At 38.2% G+C, this 19,673-nt stretch overlaps 1 protein-coding gene across 1 annotated transcript in view; it reads left to right on the top strand.

The window, feature by feature from the left end:
- Positions 1 to 857: 857 nt before the first annotated feature.
- SQLE (squalene epoxidase) overlaps positions 858 to 19,673 on the top strand; it is a 43,456-nt gene continuing 24,640 nt past the window's right edge. Inside the window, exon 1 of the mRNA XM_074265802.1 lies at positions 858 to 1,825. Within this exon, the coding sequence (XP_074121903.1) occupies positions 1,535 to 1,825 (291 nt within the window). The 5' untranslated portion in view covers positions 858 to 1,534. The remainder of the gene's footprint in view (positions 1,826 to 19,673) is intronic.

Genomic DNA, 19,673 nt, shown 5'->3' with positions numbered 1-19,673 from the left:
GAAAATGAATACCACCCCTTAAATGTCCTGACCAACCTAGACTGAAATCCAAATTCTTCCCTGGACAGGTCAATCCAGTGTTCTCAACTACACACTTGTGGGTCTGGCGTTAAAAGATGAATAATTAGTAGGTCATTGACTAATTAATTCCAGATCGTGGGTTTGGAGCACCCAAGGATGCCATCTAAGCCAATGTTTAATGGACAGTCAGGATCGCAAAGGGAGACCCGGAAAGAAAGCCTCCCGCGGCCGCCCCCACGCCCCGAGCTCTGCCCACGAGGGCAGAGGTTGGCATCCGTCTTCCAGCCCGCGCTTACAGCTGAGCGAACTGGGTGGGGGGAGGATCCTCGGGCCTCCAGTTTCAGTCAGAAAGGTGCAGAATCTGCACAGCTGAAGGCCCCACTCGAGCACTGCCGGTGGCTGGCGCGCGGGGACAATGGCGGGCACGCCGTTCGCCGGCTGGCAGCCCTCACAGAGACGGCCGTCGTCCCTCACGCGTGAGAGCGCCGAGCGCGTTCCGCATCCCTCCCCGCCCCGAGAGACCTACGCCATCTCTCCCTAGCGGCGCCGGGCGTCTCCGGACCGATATCTCCGCCTCTCATTGGCCACCTCCGGCATAGCGCCATCTCGGCCTACGCGCGCTGCATCTCGCCATTGGCCGGCCGAGAGCTCGGTGGGTGGGAGAGAGTGAGGCGGGTGCGGGCGCGCGGAGCCGGCCTCGGAGCCCCGCCCCCGGGCCCTCGGTTACTCTGGTTACCGCGAAGCGCCTCCCGCCCCCCGGGCTCCGCCTCCTCCGCCCACCCCGACGGAAGAGTCCACCCACCGCCACCTCGAAGCTGCCTTGGACCAATCCCGGAGCGCGCGCGATCCTTGGGAAGAATCCGGCGGCTCGTAACCCTCCTCCGCTGCCGACGGTGCCCGCCCAGCTTGGCCCTCGACGGGAATCGTCCGGTTTCCGTGGGTACCTGGCTGAAACTGAAGGCACTTCCACGGCTTCCTGCCCTCCAGGTGTGCCGATCCCACCGGAGACCCCGTGGCGGCGTCCGTGTCCGAGCCGGGCTGGGATGCTTGGGCTGCATCCCTGGGGTGTTCTCCCTCCCGCGGCTCCGCGTGCCCGTTGCCTCTGCCCGACCAGTGCGTGGTGGGCACCCTGAGCCCCGACTACTGCGGCGCCGCCTCCCTCCGGGCGGACAAGAGCGCACGTGGGCCCCCCCGCGCCTCTGCCCCACGGGCCCCACCCAGCCCGGGCGCTCCGGTGGCGAGGGGCCGTCTGATGCCAGGGATCCTCCGGAGGGCGAACTTCTCCCCCGGCTTCTCAGGAGGCGTTTCTATCGGCTCCGGGCGTTTTTGTCTTTATCTTTTCTCTAAACTGTAATGTTGTGCATGGGAGTTTGGGACACGCGTGTTATTAGGACACTTGGCCCGGGCTCCTGTTTCTAGAGACTACTGACTGAATGGGCAGAGCAGGCTGCTGACAGAGAGAAGGAAGTTCCCGGGAGACGCCCCTCGCCAGCTGCCCCGACCGCTGTCCACCATGTGGACTTTTCTAGGGATTGCCACTTTCACCTATTTTTATAAGAAATGTGGAGACTTTGTAACTTACGCCAACAAGGAGCTGTTCTTGTGTGTGCTAGTGTTTTTTTCTTTGGGCATGGTGCTGTCCTACCGATACCATTATCGGAATGGAGGACTCCACAGGCAACAGCAAACTACGTCTCACTTTGGGATTTTGTCTGACATTCTTTCGTCTTTGCCATTTGTTGGCTTTTTGTGGACAAAATCGCCATCCGTTTCAGCACAGAAGGAGCAGCTGAAATCCAGGAAGGTAAGTTAAATTCAGGTCTGGCCAGTAACAAGTCTCTCTACTTTTCCCACTTTACCTTTTTTTTTCCCCTTCAACTTTTAAGTTAGGAAAATGTTTTGGGGTGTTTTTTTTTTAAACCACTGCTGGTTATTTTTGGTGATGTTAATTTAAAACAAACGCAGAGTGTCTTTTCTTTTATTCTACCTCTATTTCTTGTAACGCTACAGCCGAGAGGAGTCATTTAACATGCCAGAAAAGTTCCGGGATACACGATTAACTTAAGAAAAGTGGGGAAAGGGAAATATTAGAACTGCTTACTTGCTTACCCCTAGTGGTTGGGACTTTTGAGACCTCATCTTGTGAAGTAACTGAATGGAATAAGAGAATTTAAAGGCTGTAGAGGAGGCCATTATTTTAGATTCCTAAAATTCGCTGAATGACTTAAGTCAAGGAGTTTCAGAAGGAGTACCACCGGTGCCTGAAAAAGAATCCTGTACATCTCCAGTAAATCTGCAAAGACTTTGTACACTTCTTGTGGAAGTAACAGCTATAAGAAAGGGGGTGGAAGATGGGGAATAAGGAAGGAAATAGGTAATTATGAAGGTCTTTCACTTCACTTGAACTTCAGAAAACTTAGATGGGACAAAAGTTAAAATGCAGCATGTTGTGCAATTTTTGGACGAAGAGTGTGTGGTGTGCCTTTTTAATGTAAGGAAAGAATTTGGCTGAGCTAGAGTACTGTGAAATGAGATTTCATGTAAAACAGAGAAAAGCTGTATCACTTTCCAAAAAGTATTTTATTTATTTAATAAATCTGATCACCTTGTCAAGCTAAAATGTTTTCATAGTTCCTTTCTCCTTGTTGAATAAATTGGGTCTTTTTTTTTTTTTTTAAAAGCTTTGTCGGTCCCAAAATTATTTTTTCAGCTCTGGCAGTGTACTACCCAAACTAAGCTATTTCCTAGAGCAACCAAAGTGATTTTTTTTCAAGACACAAGTCCAATCATGATCTCCCTTTTACTTATAGGACCAAATATAAATTCGCTATTTGGCATTTAAAACCACTTCTCAAGTTGGCCCCTTCCTACATTTCCAAACTCTTTCACCTTGAGCACCCTTTTCCCCTCCCCATTTTATTCACCAAATATGACACTATTTACCCTCTCTGAGCCTTTACTATATGTATTGACTATGTAAAGAATGCATTTCAGTCTCACCTATGCCTCTCAGAATTCCTGGATTCTTTCAAGAGTTTCTGAATGAGTCTTTTTTGGGGGTTCCTCAAGTTCTAGGTCCTTCTCCCAAGGTTATTTTGAATCTGTTCATTATATGTTATCTGCACATATCTTTCTCACAAAAGCTCCTTAAAGATTTTTGATTTTGTGTCCCCAAGTTATATAATGGTCAACAATTTTCTGTTGATTGATTGGCTGCTTTGTTCCCTATACCCTTTACAGTGTCTGTTACCCCTTTACTCACTTCAACTTTAGTTCTTTTTTTTTTTTTTTTTTTTTTCCTGAGGCTGGGGTTAAGTGACTTGCCCAGGGTCACACAGCTAGGAAGTGTTAAGTGTCTGAGACCAGATTTGAACTCGGGTCCTCCTGAATTCAGGGCTGGTGCTCTATCCACTGCACCATCTAGCTGCCCCAACTTTAGTTCTTTAACTCCCATAATTCCAACAGTTGAAATCATCTTTTCTCAGATAAGTGCATGTCCATTTCTGGTTGCTGATCTCCTTGTGCTATGAGAAAACTCATGAATAACTATAAAATTAAAAGTATGAAACCTGAGACAATGAGATGATGAGTGACTGTTCCATAGTCATATAGAGCTAAACCCAGGTCATTTGCCTTTGCACATTCTGTATTACCTTTTTCTAGATATGTTCTTTTTCTCCTGAGTTCTGAAGCCATGTCTTATTCAAATTTTTTATCCCCTCTATCCTTACCTAAGCACAACAAAGAGTAGAAACTCAATAAATGTTTGTCAAAGTGAATTAAATATTTTATAAGTTTCTAATCAGATAGACTGTAAGTCTCTTGGGGACAGGAACCCAGACTTTATCTTACCTTCTTTGTATTTGGCATAAACCTAACCCAGAGGCACGTTGATTGGATAGAATGCTGGGTCTGTAGTCAAGAAGACTCATTTCACTCAGTTTGCTCAATGTGGCCTCCGACACTTATTATGGCTCTGTGACACTTATAAGCTTTTCAATTAACCTCTTTTGCCTCAATTTCTTCATCTGTAAAATGAGCTGGAGAAGGAAATGGCAAACCTTGACAAATTCTTTATCTTTATATGAGAAAAATTTAAATTCATCTCACTTATCTAATCTTAAAATCAACTGACAGATATGTATTATGTTTTGGGCTTTGTATTCTAATAAGCTGTAGATACTAAGACAGACATGGAAGTCTTTGCTTAGGAGCTTAATTCTATCAAATAAGACAATATACATATATAAGGATGTGAATAATAAATACAAAATAAATACTTGGTAGTTTAGGGAAGATACTGGTAGTTGGAAAGTATCATAAAAGGATTTACATAGGAGCTGGAGCATAAAGAAAGAAACAAGAACCTTTTAAAATAATTTTTTATTAGTCTTCCTTTTTTTTTTTTTTTAAACATCATGATAGCTTTCCCCAGAATTCTTCCCTTTCTTCCTTCTAGGCTTATACCATATAATAAATAGTATTTTTAAAGTCAGAGAAAAGAAAAAAGCAGAGAAAAAAAATCTGTACAATCTATCAGTATATTGAAAAAAGTCTGAAAACATGTTTAATGTGCCTTACTTGTGGACTTCCCACCTCAATTACGGAGCAAGTTGATGGTGTCTTATCTCTTTGTTCCAGTTATAAAGCATGCTTTATAATTTTGCTATGTTCGATTTTCATTCTTTTGAATATGGTGTTTCCATTCACATTCTTGCAATCATTGTATATATTGTTTTGAGTCTTGACCCTATTTAATTCCTTCTGTAATCAGTCTATAGATCTTTCTATGGTTCTCTATATTCACCACAATCATCATTTCTTACAGCATAGTAATATTAGATTATATTCATATTATAACTTTTTTATGTAGTACTACATATTGTAGTTTATTCATAGAATACATTACAATTTATTTAGCTTTTTTTTTTTTTTCCTGAGGCTGGGGTTAAGTGACTTGCCCAGGGTCACATAGCTAGGAAATGTTAAGTGTCTGAGACCAGATTTGAACTCGGGTCCTGCTGAATTCAAGGCTGGTGCTCTATCCACTGTACCACTTAGCTGCCCCCTATTTAGCTCTAACCTATGGATATCTGTTTTTGTTTTCAGTTCTTTGCTATCACAAAAAGTGCTATTATAAATGTTTTGCAGTATATAGCAACTTTTTTCTTATCAGTGGCTTCCTTAGACTATCAACTTAATAATGAAATCTCTGATTCAAAAAGTATGGACATTTGAACACTCTCTCTCTCTCTCTCTCTCTCTCTCTCTCTCTCTCTCTCTCAGGTGTGTGTGTGTCTGTTTTTCTCTGTCTTTTTTTTTTTTTGTCATCTATACCAATTTTCAGGGTATGAGAAGAAATTTCAGAGTCAGAAAACATGCATTTAAGGAATGCTTACTGTGTCCTGGGTAGACTGCTAAGCATTTTACAGATAACTCTCATTTGATTTTTTTTTTTACAACTCAGTAAGGTAGATGCTATAATTATTCCCATTTTACAGATGAGGAAACTAAAACTGAAGAGATTAATTTTACTTGCCCAGTGTGTGGTACGGAAATGGTGAGGGAACACCATTTAATAAAAAAAGCTGGAGAGAGCTCTAGAGAAAAGCAAAGTTTATTGTACATTCTCGCGAGAAGGGCGTCCCCACTCTTCGAGTAGACTATCGAAGAGAGGAAGCGCCTCCTGTGGGTAGGACAGCACCTTTAATCCCTAACGCAAAACGCCCCCTCCCACCACTGACCCTCATCCTCATTGGCTGAGAGTCTTACATTCTAAACGCGAGATCTACCCATGAAATTGAACTTGACCAATAAGTACATAGTTGCCCATATTTGGATGAAATAGGGAGATGTCATAGGAGGGGAAGGCAATGCCCTTCAGAGTCCTTCAGGCCTACTCGAACTCTGAAGTAGATGAAGCCTTACTCGATTTTCACAACTGTCTTGAAAGATCTCACCTCATCTCATTCACCAGTAACATAGCTATTAAGAATAGGAGATGGGATTTGAAGTTTTTCTAACCCCAGTCCCATCCACTCAATCACCTAACTTCCTAGATTCATTCAGCTTGAGCTGATTTTCAAGGACCTAGGAATTCTTTGTGTCTTGAGGGAAGGGGAGATGTGTTCCAGGCTTGGGGGACTGGCAATGAAAAGACTTGGAGATTAAGGATATTTAGTGTCACGTGAGGAATTGCAAGTGGGACAGTTTGACTTGAGCTTTGAGTACCTGAAGGAAAATGTTGTGGAATGAGACTGGAAAAGGGCTAAAGGGAGATTGTGAAGAATTTTTAAATGCAAAACAAAAAAGATTGTGTTCTCCCACCTCCACCCCCACCCCAGACCATAGGAAACCTATGGAATTAACTTAATTGGGAGATTAATTGGTCCAAATCATGCTTTAGGGAAATATTTGTGTGTGTGTAGTGGATTCAGGTCCCTAAAAGAGACCTGAAATGGGAAAATCAATGAGTAGACTGTAGTCCAAATGAGAAGTGATGTGGACCTGAACTGAGATGGAAGCTTAAATAAGGGGATGAAAAGAGATGTTAGGGAGGGAAAAACAGATTTATCAGCTGAATTAAGGATTTGAGTCACAATTTGTAACACTAAGGTTACAAACTTGGGCAACTGGGATGATGGTAGCTTCCCTGATACTAATAGAGGGGCTGGTTTTAGGGAAAGGATAATGAGTTATGTTTGGGCCTACTTGAGTTTGAGATACTTGAGAGACATCCATTTTAAAATGTTCAATAGGCATTTGGTGATGGATCTCAGGAAAGAAGCTTGGGATGGATAGGTAACTCTTGAGACATTTGCATTGGGTTGATATTTTAAAACCTATGAGAACTAATGAATTCACTAAGAGAAAAGCACCCCAGGAAGCTCTGGGTTACTGAACCAACAAGGGAGGCTGAGAATGAACATGGAGGGCTCAAGGTCATGAAAGTGCAGAGAGGAAAAGATCCAAGACTAGAGGTGAGCTGGTCAGTAGTACCTAAGGCCACCCAGAAGCAAAGCAGAAAGAGCATTAAGAAAAGACCAGCAAGTCAAGGAAAAGCTCACTGTTCTCATTGGAGGGAGCAGTTTCACCTGAGAGAAGGTGTTGCCTCACTTGACCTTCTTCTTCTGTCTTACCTTTTTGCTTTAGTTTCAGATCATTTTGTGGTCATTTTGGTCATTTTCATTCTCTGTAAAGCTTCTTCAACTGCTTGCTCACTTAAGCCACCTGTGTTTTCCCCTCAGATCATAGGTTTATCTAAGCAAGTGACTTAAACCCTTAAAACCAATACATGGGAGAAATCCGAAAAACTTGCTTGTTTCATTCTATAAATTAAAAAGAAATACATTTTTAAAAAAAAAAGAAATTTGTGAGGAAAAGCAGATATGGGGCATATGATGAATTTGATCTTAGATATGTGAATTTGAGGTACCAGAAAAAATCAAGGAAGACAAAGATCAAGCAGATAGCTGGAAATACATAACTGGAATTCTGGGGTGATAAATAATACCGAATTTTCAGGTGGAAGAGGCTTCATCAATTGTCTAGTCCAGTTCATAACCCCAAAAGAATTCCTCTACACTCCAGTAAGTTTACCTGACATAAAGCCTAAATGTTCTTCTTTGTAACTTTTGCTGTTGCTACAAATTCTGACTGCTGAAGCCAAACAAAATAGCTCTCATGTCTCCTCTAGTTTTGTCTTTAGGCTGAAAATATTTGATTCCCTCAAGTGATGGAATGTGGAAATTCCCTTTTGGGCACTAATTTATTAAGTGACAATCAATGGCTTTATAGCCATTACATGTTTGAGGCAGGCATTCCTCCCTCCACTATACCATACTCTTGTCTTTTATTATTATTTCATTCATCTTATCTTTTTTTTTTTTTTTAATGGGATTCAGATAGAAACCACCCTAGCACAAATCACTATTCTATATTAGTCTTCTGTATTTTTATGGGATATTGGACAGATGGATAAAATAACTGTTATTGGACAGATAACTGCTTTTTGTAACTGAATAAGGGTGTATTCAGATAGAAGTTCATTCTCAGTAGACATACTGAAATCATCCTTGATACAATTCTAGTGACTGACAGTACAGTTGGGATGAAAATAAGCCTCATCTTGTTCTGATCTCTGCTAGAGCATTAAATTTTGAAAGCTTTTTATTCCATGTAGTTTGAATATTGAATATTTAGTAGAGTGACATTTATTTAAAATGTCCTTGTTTTTTCTGGATTAATCTGTGATCCAGCTCCAGTGAAGGTCATTGATTGAATTCTTCAGGATATCTTGAGGTCTGTATTTGTAATATAAGTATCTGTTATTTTATCATTCCATAGATGGTATTAAGCTTTGCAGGTATAATGCTTTCCCTTTGAATCATGTTTTTGTAGGGAAATATAAGCATCACCCTGCAGCAGTATTTTGCAGAGTTTTTCCTATTTCCTTGCATGACCTACCTCATTCACTAAAATTGGGTTTTTTCAAGATGACTCTTCTTTGACTTTTGCTAACAGTGGCAGATCCTGGATTGCCTCTCTGTTCTCACAACAAATAGCCATATGTTCAGTACCTTTGTCACTTTATTGTTAACTCAGTTGATTTGGATGTCTCCAGTGGAGATTCCATTTTTTGATCTTAGCACAGTGCTTTATAGCTAGTAAGCATTCAAAAAATACTTTTAAAAATTTTTTCATTCATTTTATAGACTCCACTGGGCATGTAAACCACAATCAGTTGCATTTGAGAGACCCAGTGATATGTGTCTTTAAGCAGCTTTACTCTTGCATAGTGAAGTTATGTCTGCTTCTTCCAGAAGTATTTCTTCAGGTTTTTAGTCTGTTTTTCTTTTTCCCTAAGACTCAATCTTACTCCTTGTTGGGAGAAGAGGGGGAGAAAAGAAGTAATCTTTGAACTAGAGTAAAAGGGACCTTCATTTCATTGATACTGTATTTGTTTTTGTTAAAATGCTTTCCAGATCTATTATGGTCTATTTTACCATTCCAGACATGTGCATAGACCTATATTACTTAGGGGTCACTTGCTTTAAATGTGTTATTCACATTCACCTGATTCTAGGATGTCAGTCTACTACTAGCTTAAATGAAAAAGTATATACTTTTCTAGTCTAGATGACACTTTGATGTCACTGAAGAAAAATTCCTTGAGAAAGAAGAGCTGTTTGAAATGGGGTTTTGTTTTGTTGAGCCATACACTTGAGTTTTTTGATTCCCTCTTTAACTTGGGAGTCTTCTTAGTTTTGAGATTGTGTTGATTTAAGTTTTGTAATGGATTTAAGATGAGACAGAATCATAATGGGTTTAAATTGTCTTTCTTAACAATATAAAATTTCTATCAATTGTTCCTGTCATTATTATATTGATGCATGTTTTAAACTTAAAAGAATTATTATTTTTTAAAATACTGGATAGTCCAGGATACTGATAGAATAGGAAAGATATGAGTTAACACTACCCTCTTCCACCACACTCCTACAATATCATTTGGGGTTGTTATGAATCAGGAGATACAGACCTGGGGCATTTTAGGTTAACTTTGCCCCCAAGTAGATTGATCTAGAATCCAACTCATAGACCTTTTGGTAAAGAAGAGTATAACAACAGTTTTTAGGACTTGGACAGAGAGCTCCTAATCCTAGCTGGTTGCTGTTACTTTTTGATAAATATATTTTTTACAAAATGACTTGCTTGTTTAAACATTTTGGCTCCCAGAGATCTATTGAACCAGATGCAAAAATCAGATACTGACCTGTAATTTTTGTTTTAAAGAATTTTTGACTCAGAGGCTAGTTATCTAATCATTATACAACATTGAAGAAGAATAATAGCCTGCATTATATAGTGCTTTAAAGTTTGCAAAGTATTCCACATCTGTTAACTCATTTGTTCTTCGCAACAACTTCTGAGGGTAAGTGCTGTTGTCCCCATTTTACAGTTGAGGAAATTTGGGCTAAAATAGGTGGAATGACTTGCCCAAGATAGCACAGTTAGTAATTGTGAGAGAATAAATTCAGGTCTTTCTAATTCCAAGTCTACCAATATGCTTACTTATTATTATAAAGTAAAAATAACTATAGTAATAATGGAAGCCTTTTCAATAATCCTATAGAAGAACTTATAGCCTAAATACAAAGTCCGTAGAATATTAAATACAAAAGAATATTGGATCATTTTGTCTCTGGACCATTTCTATCTGAACTCTTTTTTTTAACAAGATGAGAAAAAAAAATTGAGCTAAAAGTGAAACTCTTCAAAGCTCAATCCATTGTTTACTTGATTTGGAGGAGGAGGAGGTGGCAGTAATCAAAAGGATCTTTCACAGAATCATAGAATTGAATTTTGGAAGGATCTTCAGCAGACTTTCTCAAAAGGAATCATAACTATTAACATAAGCCAGTGGGTGGTTATTTAGACCTTAAGCTCCAGTGAAAGGGAACATATCACTTCTATAGGCAGTTCATTCTTGGGGGCAGTTAAGCTAATTACTAAATTTTTCATGAGCTCAAGTCTAAAATTTGCTCCTTTGCAACTTCTTTCCATTGCTTTTTATTCTGCTCTTTCAGAGAGGTAAAAGAAGTCTTACTCTCTCCTCTGTGTGACTGCTCTCCAAATACTTGGTATTTGAATATAGCTTTTCATGCAGTCTTCTTTAGGTTACATAGGCATGTTATATGACATGAACTATAGTCTCTTTGCTATCCTGGTTGCCAACCCCATCTTGATCCTCTCTGGTTTATCAGTGCATTTAAACTGTTATTCTAGAACTGAACAAAATACTTCAGATAAGATCTGACATGAGCAGCAGAGCAAAAGAAGACTCATTTCCCTATTCTTGAAAGCTGTACCCCATTTAATGCAGCCCCAAATCTCAATAGGGTTTTTTTGACTGTCATATATTGCTGACTTACTAAACTTTCAGGCCTCTAAAACCCATAGATTTTTTTTTTAAAAGAACTATTGACTATCCATGCTGAGTCCCCCATCTTATACTTTCAAAATGGATTTTTTCTAAACCTGTGCAAGACTTCACTTATTTCTGTTCAATTTCATAATAGTAGATTCATTCCAATGTTATGTTCTGTCAGGATCCTTTAAGAACTATATAATCTATTATCCTAATTTTGTGTTGTCTGCAAATTTGCAGAATGTGCCATCTATACTTTTATCCAAGTCATTGATAAAATTGATTTGATAACAAATGTCTTTCTCTTAAGGCTGCTCTAGTAGATGTGAAGGCTTAGAGGGAACTCTGAAACATTGTCCACTTGGATTCTGGTAATGCCATTAATTAGTTTAGTGCCCTAACCATTGTCATATAGCCAGCCACTCCTATAAATCTAAGATATAGACAGGGCAGCATAAGATTCCTGGCTATGTTGAAGCTATCATAATGACCAGTTTGTTCAAGAAGGATACAGAATATGATACCTAAACCTGGTAGATCGAAAACTGAGAAAGAAAATTATAGACCAATCTCCTTAATGAATATTGATGCTAAAATCTTAAATAAGATATTAGCAAAAAGACTTCAGAAAATCATCTCCAAGATAATACACTATGATCAAGTAGGATTTATTCCAGGAATGCAGGGCTGGTTTAATATTAGGAAAACTATTAATATAATTGACCATATTAATAATCAAATTAATAAGAACCATATGATCATCTCAATAGATGCAGAAAAAGCATTTGACAAAATCCAACATCCATTCCTACTAAAAACTCTTGAGAGTATAGGAATAAATGGATTATTCCTTAGAATAATCAGGAGTATATATTTAAGACCGTCAGTAAGCATAATATGCAATAGAAATAAACTGCAACCTTTCCCAGTAAGATCAGGAGTGAAACAAGGTTGCCCACTATCACCATTACTATTCAATATAGTACTAGAAACGCTAGCCTCGGCAATAAGAGCCGAGAAAGAGATTCAAGGAATTAGAGTAGGAAATGAGGAAATTAAACTATCACTTTTTGCAGATGACATGATGGTATACTTAGAGAACCCCAAAGACTCTGCTAAAAGCTACTAGAAATAATTCAAAATTTCAGCAAAGTGGCAGGATACAAAATAAATCCACATAAATCCTCGGCATTTTTATATATCACTAACAAAATGCAACAGCAAGAGATACAAAGAGAAATTCCATTCCAAACAAATGTTGAGAGTATAAAATATTTGGGAATCCATCTACCAAAGAAAAGTCAGGAATTATATGAGAAAAATTACAAAACACTTGCCACAAAAATAAAATCAGATTTAAATAATTGGAAAGACATTCAGTGCTCTTGGATAGGCCGAGCGAATATAATAAAGATGACAATACTCCCCAAACTAATCTATTTATTTAGTGCTATACCAATCAGACTCCCAAGAAACTATTTTAATGACCTAGAAAAAATAACAACAAAATTCATATGGAAGAATAAAAGGTCAAGAATTGCAAGGGAACTAATGAAAAAAAACTCAGAGGAAGGTGGTCTAAGTGTACCTGATCTAAAGCTATATTATATAGCAGCAGTCACCAAAACCATTTGGTATTGGCTACGAAATAGACCGGTAGATCAGTGGAACAGATTAGATACAAAGGACAAAAAAGGGTACATCTATAGCAATCTAATCTTTGACAAACCCAAAGATTCCAACATTAGGGATAAAAATTCATTATTCGGAAAAAACTGTTGGGAAAACTGGAAATTAGTATGGCAGAAATTAGATATGGATCCACACTTAACACCATATACCAAGATAAGATCAAAATGGGTCCATGATTTAGGCATAAAGAGGGAGATAATAAATAGATTAGAGGAACAGAGGATAATCTACCTCTCAGACTTGTGGAGGAGGAAGGAATTTATGACCAGAGGAGAACTAGAGATCATTATTGATCACAAAATAGAAGATTTTGATTACATCAAACTAAAAAGTTTCTGTACAAATAATACTAATGCAAACAAGATTAGAAGGGAAGTAACAAATTGGGAAAATATTTTTAAAAACAAAGTTTCTGACAAAGGTCTCATTTCCAAAATATATAGAGAACTGACCATAATTTATAAGAAACCAAACCATTCTCCAATTGATAAATGGTCAAAGGATATGAACAGACAATTCTCAGAGGAAGAAATTGAAACTATATCCACTCACATGAAAGAGTGTTCCAAATCACTACTGATCAGAGAAATGCAAATTAAGACCACTCTGAGATACCACTACACACCTGTCAGATTGGCTAAGATGACAGGAACAAATAATGACAAATGTTGGAGGGGATGTGGGGAAATTGGGACACTAATACATTGCTGGTGGAGTTGTGAAAGAATCCAGCCATTCTGGAGAGCAATTTGGAACTATGCCCAAAAAGTTATCAAACTGTGCATACCCTTTGACCCAGCAGCGCTACTACTGGGATTATATCCCAAAGAAATACTAAAGAGCGGAAAGAGACATATATGTGCCAAAATGTTTGTGGCAGCTCTTTTTGTTGTAGCTAGAAACTGGAAGATGAATGGATGTCCATCAGTTGGAGAATGGTTGGGTAAATTGTGGTATATGAAGGTTATGGAATATTATTGCTCGGTAAGAAATGACCAGCAGGAGGAATACAGAGAGGCCTGGAGAGACTTAAATCAACTGATGCTGAGTGAAATGAGCAGAACCAGAAGATCACTGTACACTTCAACAACAATACTGTATGGGGATGTATTCTGATGGAAGTGGAAATCTTCAACATAAAGAAGATCCAACTCACTTCCAGTTGATCAATGATGGACAGGGGTAGCTGCACCCAGAGAAGAAACACTGGGAGGGGAATCAAAATTGTTAGCACTAATATCTGTCTGCCCAGGTTGCATGTACCTTCGGATTCTAATGTTTATTGTGCAACAAGAAAATGATATTCGCACACATGTATTGTACCTAGACTATATTGTAACACATGTAAAATGTAAAAAAAAAAAAAAAAAAAAAAAAAAAAAAAGAAGGATACAGAATATGTGGTAGTCCTTTATGCTGTGGTACTATAAGAATTCAAAGTACCTCAAAGACCTCTCTGATATTCTGAGATGGGGCTGACCACTAAAGTAGGCAAAGTGAGTATATGAAATAAGCTTCTGATATGGATCATTTGATTTTTTTTTTGCATATGCTACATAATAACAAAATTGGAAACAAATTATATCCTAGGTAGGCAAGGATTTCATACCATCTTTTCTTAATATCCTTAGCTTCAAATTTCACACCTATGTATTAGAGGTTATTGTAGAGCAACCCTAAGAAAAAGCTTGTCCCAGTTTAGATAAATGTTAGTGTTAGTCCCAGTTTAGATAAAAAGAAGAGTAGGAATTGAGGACCAATTTAAATCTGAAAAGGGAAAAACTGAAGAATTTGAGGGCCTTGAAAATCTACGTTTCATACAAACTCTAGAAGTGCCACCAAATAATAACACAAATAGGAAACATGCCGATGATGTGAATAAGTTTGGAAAATAAATGAAGTTAATTGGACTGGAATTTTCCAAAGTCCTTTTTCAGTCTGATGGCACATAGACAACTAATAGATCAACTGTATCAAAATAGTCTAATTTTTAAAAAGCCAGTAACCATTATGAATAAACATATCCTTTCTCAATATTTGATGAATTTTTAGGACCTACACACAGCAGTATTGCTGTGGTCAAAGTCAAAATAATGGCTATAGGAGGAAGGGTGTAAGTATCTAGAAATGCTACTAAGGACAGAAGTCCAGTAATCAAGTTCTGTCACTATGGCAGAATAACTTGAGAAAATTATTGAAGAGACTGGAAGATTATATAGATGTCTAGAATGAAATAATACTGGTGTTTATCTTAATAACAGATTCATTCATAATAAAATAGAGAGATTTGGATTAGATTATTTGCAAAATCTCTTCCAATTTTAAAACTTAGTCATTATTATGCTATCTAGAATTGCTTATTTGTGTAATATATATTAGAAGTAGTGTCCAACTCATGAAAGAAGAAAAAACACATAGAAAAACTTAAGCTTCTATTCCATGGGCACTTAAATTTTAAAAAACTAATGTTAATAGAGACGTGTGTGGCAGAGAAAGAAGATCAATACATAATTATATTTTATTCCTTTAATAGATAGAAAACACAACTTTCCAAGCATTGGTAGATCTCAAGTATTTGTGATAACTCAAATAAGAAGTATTTATAAGGTATTTATTATGTGCTATTAGGCACTTAGAGATCCAACTGCAAATAATGGAACAATCCCAACTTGTAACAAACTTACACTTTAATGGGGGTGTGTGTGCAAAAAGAATATATAAAAATATACACAGTATAAATATAAAATTAATAAACACAGTTTATTGGAAGGTTCAGTGTAAGGTAGTATGCTGTAGTAGTCAATAGCAATTGTGAGGAAAGATATTAGAAAGGCTTCAGGAAGCTGATGATAATTAAGCTGCATTTTAGAGGAAAAACAGGCTCTTGGAGTTATGAATGAGGAGGGAGTGTATTCTAAGTACACGGAATGGCCGGTATGAAGGCCTAGGGATGGGAAATGGAGTGTGGGGAAGAAGGAACAGCCACAAGAACAGTTTGGCTGTGTGTTAAATCTATCTTGTTCTGCTCATATGAGCCAAGTTCCAGACCCTCAGAATTCCAGATGATGCTAATAACTCTGAGATGACAAAGATATGTTAACTTTAAAGTTTAACTGATAGCTGAGGTGATTTGGATATGTTAATGAGCTAATTCCAGGGTGGCAACAGGACTGGTCCCCCCCCAAAAATTGTATAAAAATGAGACTTCAAATTCCACCCACCCCACTCTCCCTACTCCTCTATCTCCATCAGGTCCATGCTGCCCAGTTCTCCCAATTCCAGTCCATAGTTTTGTGAGTGAATTATGCCTCTCCCTTTAGCCATCACTGCGTGGCTTCCTTCACCAACCCCATGCCGTCTGCCTCTGTGTCCCTTTTTGCTACTTGTCTCTGAACTGTCTTTTCCATTTTCTCCTGCACCTTCTGTGCTTTATTAAAGGTGATTGCCACTTCGTATTCTGCTGTAATTGTGGTCTTTCCCAGCCCAAAGAACTGAATGTACCTGCCAATTTCATAAATTAACCAATTCGGGGTAGATCACAGAATATGAGTGAGGAAGTAATGTTGTCCAGTGAGGTTGGAAAGATAATTTGGGATCAGATTATGTAGAGCGTTAAAAGGTAAACAGATGAGTCTACATTTTATTCCAAAAGTAATAGGAAACTATTGGAGTTGATTAAAAGAAGTCACATGTTCAAGTTTCTTCTAAAGAAAAGGTTGGCAGCTGTATGTAGGATGGACTGGAACGGTGAAAGATTTAAATTAGATAGACCAGTTGTGGGAGGCTGTTGCAATAATCTAGGCGAAAATTGATGAGGAAGCTTATACTAAAATGCAACTGTGTGTGTTGAAAGAAGGGGTCAAAATGGCAAGATCTGATAGCTAATTGGATACATAGGATGAGGAGGGGTGAGATGTCCAGGAACATGACAAAATTATGAACCAGAAACATTGGAATGATACTGTTGCCTTTGATAGAAAAAGAGAAGGACAGTGGTAAGATTAATGGGTTCATTTTTAGATGAACTTAAAATGTCTCTGGGACATCTAGTTTGAAATGTTTAATAGAGAGTAGGTGATCCAGGACTGAAACTAAATGGAAAGACTAGGACTGGGGAAGAAAGAAAAATGATATACATATGTGTGTATATCTGGAAGTCATCTGTATACAGATGATAGTTAAAACCATGTGAGCTAATGAAGTTACCAAGAGTGGGTATAGAGGAAAAAGAGAAAAGGGCCTATAACAGAATGATTTAGGGATCATGATATAGAGGATGAACACACTAAAAAGTAAGACTAAAGAAGTAGAACAGGAAAGAGTAGTGTCATTGAAAACACTGAGGAAAGGGAATATCTAGGAGGAAAAGGTAATAAACAGTAGTGTCAAATGCAGTAGATAGATTGAGAAGGATTAAAGAATGAGAGAAGAACATGAGATTTGGTAATTAAGAAATCCTTGGTAACTGAAGAGAGCTATTTCATTTGAGTGATGGTGAAAGCCAGATTGAAAAAAACTATTTCCTCCTCCATCCACACCGCCCTCTCTAGTCCCCTCCCTCCAAAAGGAAAAGATTTCATCAGTTGATAGCTAGCCTTTGAAAGGTGAATCTCTTTGAGCTTAAATAGTCTGATCCTCTCAAGAGACATTTGTATGAATGCATAGATACTACATTTTTGTTTTTAATATATATTTGATGGGTGGTAGCAAATATAACTGGTGTTCGGTTATACCCTGCACTAAGATATAACTGTGTCTGTGGCAAAAGGGGGTTATGATGAGGTATAGATTTGGGGTACCCAAATGAAATTTTTAGGTCTAGTGGCAGGTTTGGGATACAGGGAATCAAATGGAGCTCCCCTGTAACCCTTTTGGATTCGGCTCAAGGATACGGAGTTAAATGAGGTCTAGTAGCGGCGCCAGAGTCCCCTGTAAAGGAATTTACAGACCCGAAAACCTAGATTGATTTTAAAAAAAAATGAGGTTTATTATGGGGTTTGGAAGTAAGGTTAAAGTCTAGTTAATAAAAGGTAAAGATAGAGATAAGAGGGCACCAGAAACAGTGTTCCAGTGGGCAGAGATCCTTGGCATGCCAGGCATAAGGCTGCCATGTTTGGAGCCTCTGCAAAGAGAAGACTCCAGTCTGGCTCTTTTATAATGAGAGATTTAACTAAAGGGACCTGTGGGTAAAGTCCCAAGTTGTCTCAGATCTGGGAGGGGGCTGGGATAGGCCCAGATCTCCTATTGGAATCCAAAAGGGTGCTTTTGACCAGGATTTGTGAATCAAAGTCTTGGCTTCTTGAATTGGTAATGCATCAGCTAGTAGGGGTTGGGAATCAGAAAGGAATAAATCAATCTGAAAGGATTAGTTTCTTAAAGGGACCACAACCCACATCAGTTAAAATGACAAAATCTAGTAGCTAATTGGAGATGTGAGATGAGGGAGAGTGAGATGATATTTAGAATATATACTTACACATTCTTTTGTTGAATCTATTGCAGTTACTCCTCTGCAAGGCATGGTTCTGGGAATTAAGGATACCCAAATTATGAAATAGAATGTGTTAAATGCATAAATTAACTATGAATTAGTTCATAGGAAGTTAAGAGGAGTGAATTATTTCTGTTTGGGAATATCAGGAAAGGCTGCTTTATAGAGTTGTGTTTGAGTTGGACTTGAAGATGTTTCAGTAAGTAGAGATGCAGTTGGGGGAGAGAAAAAAGATAATTTAGATGTAGGAAATTGTACAAGCATAGATACAGAGGTGGCAGAGTAAGAAATAATAAGAAAATGACAAGTGGTCCAGTTTTTGTTGTTGTTGTTGTTTTTATTAAAGTGTAGGATATATAAAAGGTAAACTTGAAAAGATAAACTTGATGGTAGAGGCTTCGGATGCCAGACCAGGAAGTTTGGATTTTACAAGGTAGAGATAGAACAGGAAGGAATGAGGCTTCCTCTCTATATACCCATTTTTGAGCAGGGAAGTTACAGAGATTAGAGGCCCAGTTAATCAGGGAGACTGACTTGGGAGATTGGCAAGAGTATCTTATAATTGGTTAGGTGAGAAAAGTTGAAGGCTAGATTTCTAAGACAAAGTGGCATGAAATAATAAAGGGAAATAATTGACTTTGTGCTACAGTAATCAAGTACTTAAAGGGAAGGTATGATTTCTTCTGTGGAATATAGTCTTTTCAACGGTGCTGATCTCAAGTCACCAGTGCCTTCTTATCCTATGTAACTCTTGTCCATTTCTTTCCTTAAATTGATCACAAGATATCCACTCCATGTGTTGGGGTCCTTCCTCATTTTCTCCTGGTAGGGTACCAGTGGGTTCTGACCTACTGATTATTTCTCACTCTCTTTAACCATTTTATCTTCTTTTCAGGGGTCATAATTTCCTGGTGGCATCCTTTTTTTCTGCTTTTCTTTTACAGTTCCTTGTTTATAAATTGACACAACTTACACTTGCCTACAACATATTTCTTTTTTATTACCTTGTTGATAATCTTTTTAAATTCTTAAGAATTACAGGTCTCTGTGACTCACATCAATACAATAACAATAGAATATTCATCTTTAAAAGTTGAGCCTTTATTTTATGGATAAATTTGCAAGGAATTAGGACCTCTCTTCATGTGAGACAGAGTAAAGTAGAAGACAGCAGAATTCATGTGAGATGTATAAAGGAGGAAATGGTGTCAGAAAGCATCTGAGTGACTCAATTTGAGTTTCAGCTGATTTTAAGAATGAAAGTAAAAAGAAATTTAAACTATTGAGATACACAGAAAAATATCCAGGAAATTCTGTCTTTAAATTGCTTTACCAGCATCAAGGAGGTAGGTTTGCGATGTGAGAATGAGAGATCCTTTCCCCAGTGTACACTGATAACTAGCCCTATAAAAGTTTTTTTTTTTTTTTTTTGAAGTAAGCAAGCATAAACTTCTAAATTTAACTTGAATTAATAACGTTTTCCTCATCACTTTTTTTCCCCTGAGGCATTTGGGGATAAGTGACTTGCCTAGGTTCACA

This window comes from Sminthopsis crassicaudata, chromosome 1 (genome assembly GCF_048593235.1).
Source record: "Sminthopsis crassicaudata isolate SCR6 chromosome 1, ASM4859323v1, whole genome shotgun sequence".
In the NCBI taxonomy this organism is placed as follows: Eukaryota; Metazoa; Chordata; class Mammalia; order Dasyuromorphia; family Dasyuridae; genus Sminthopsis; species Sminthopsis crassicaudata.
This window is presented reverse-complemented; position numbering and strand designations above follow the sequence as displayed.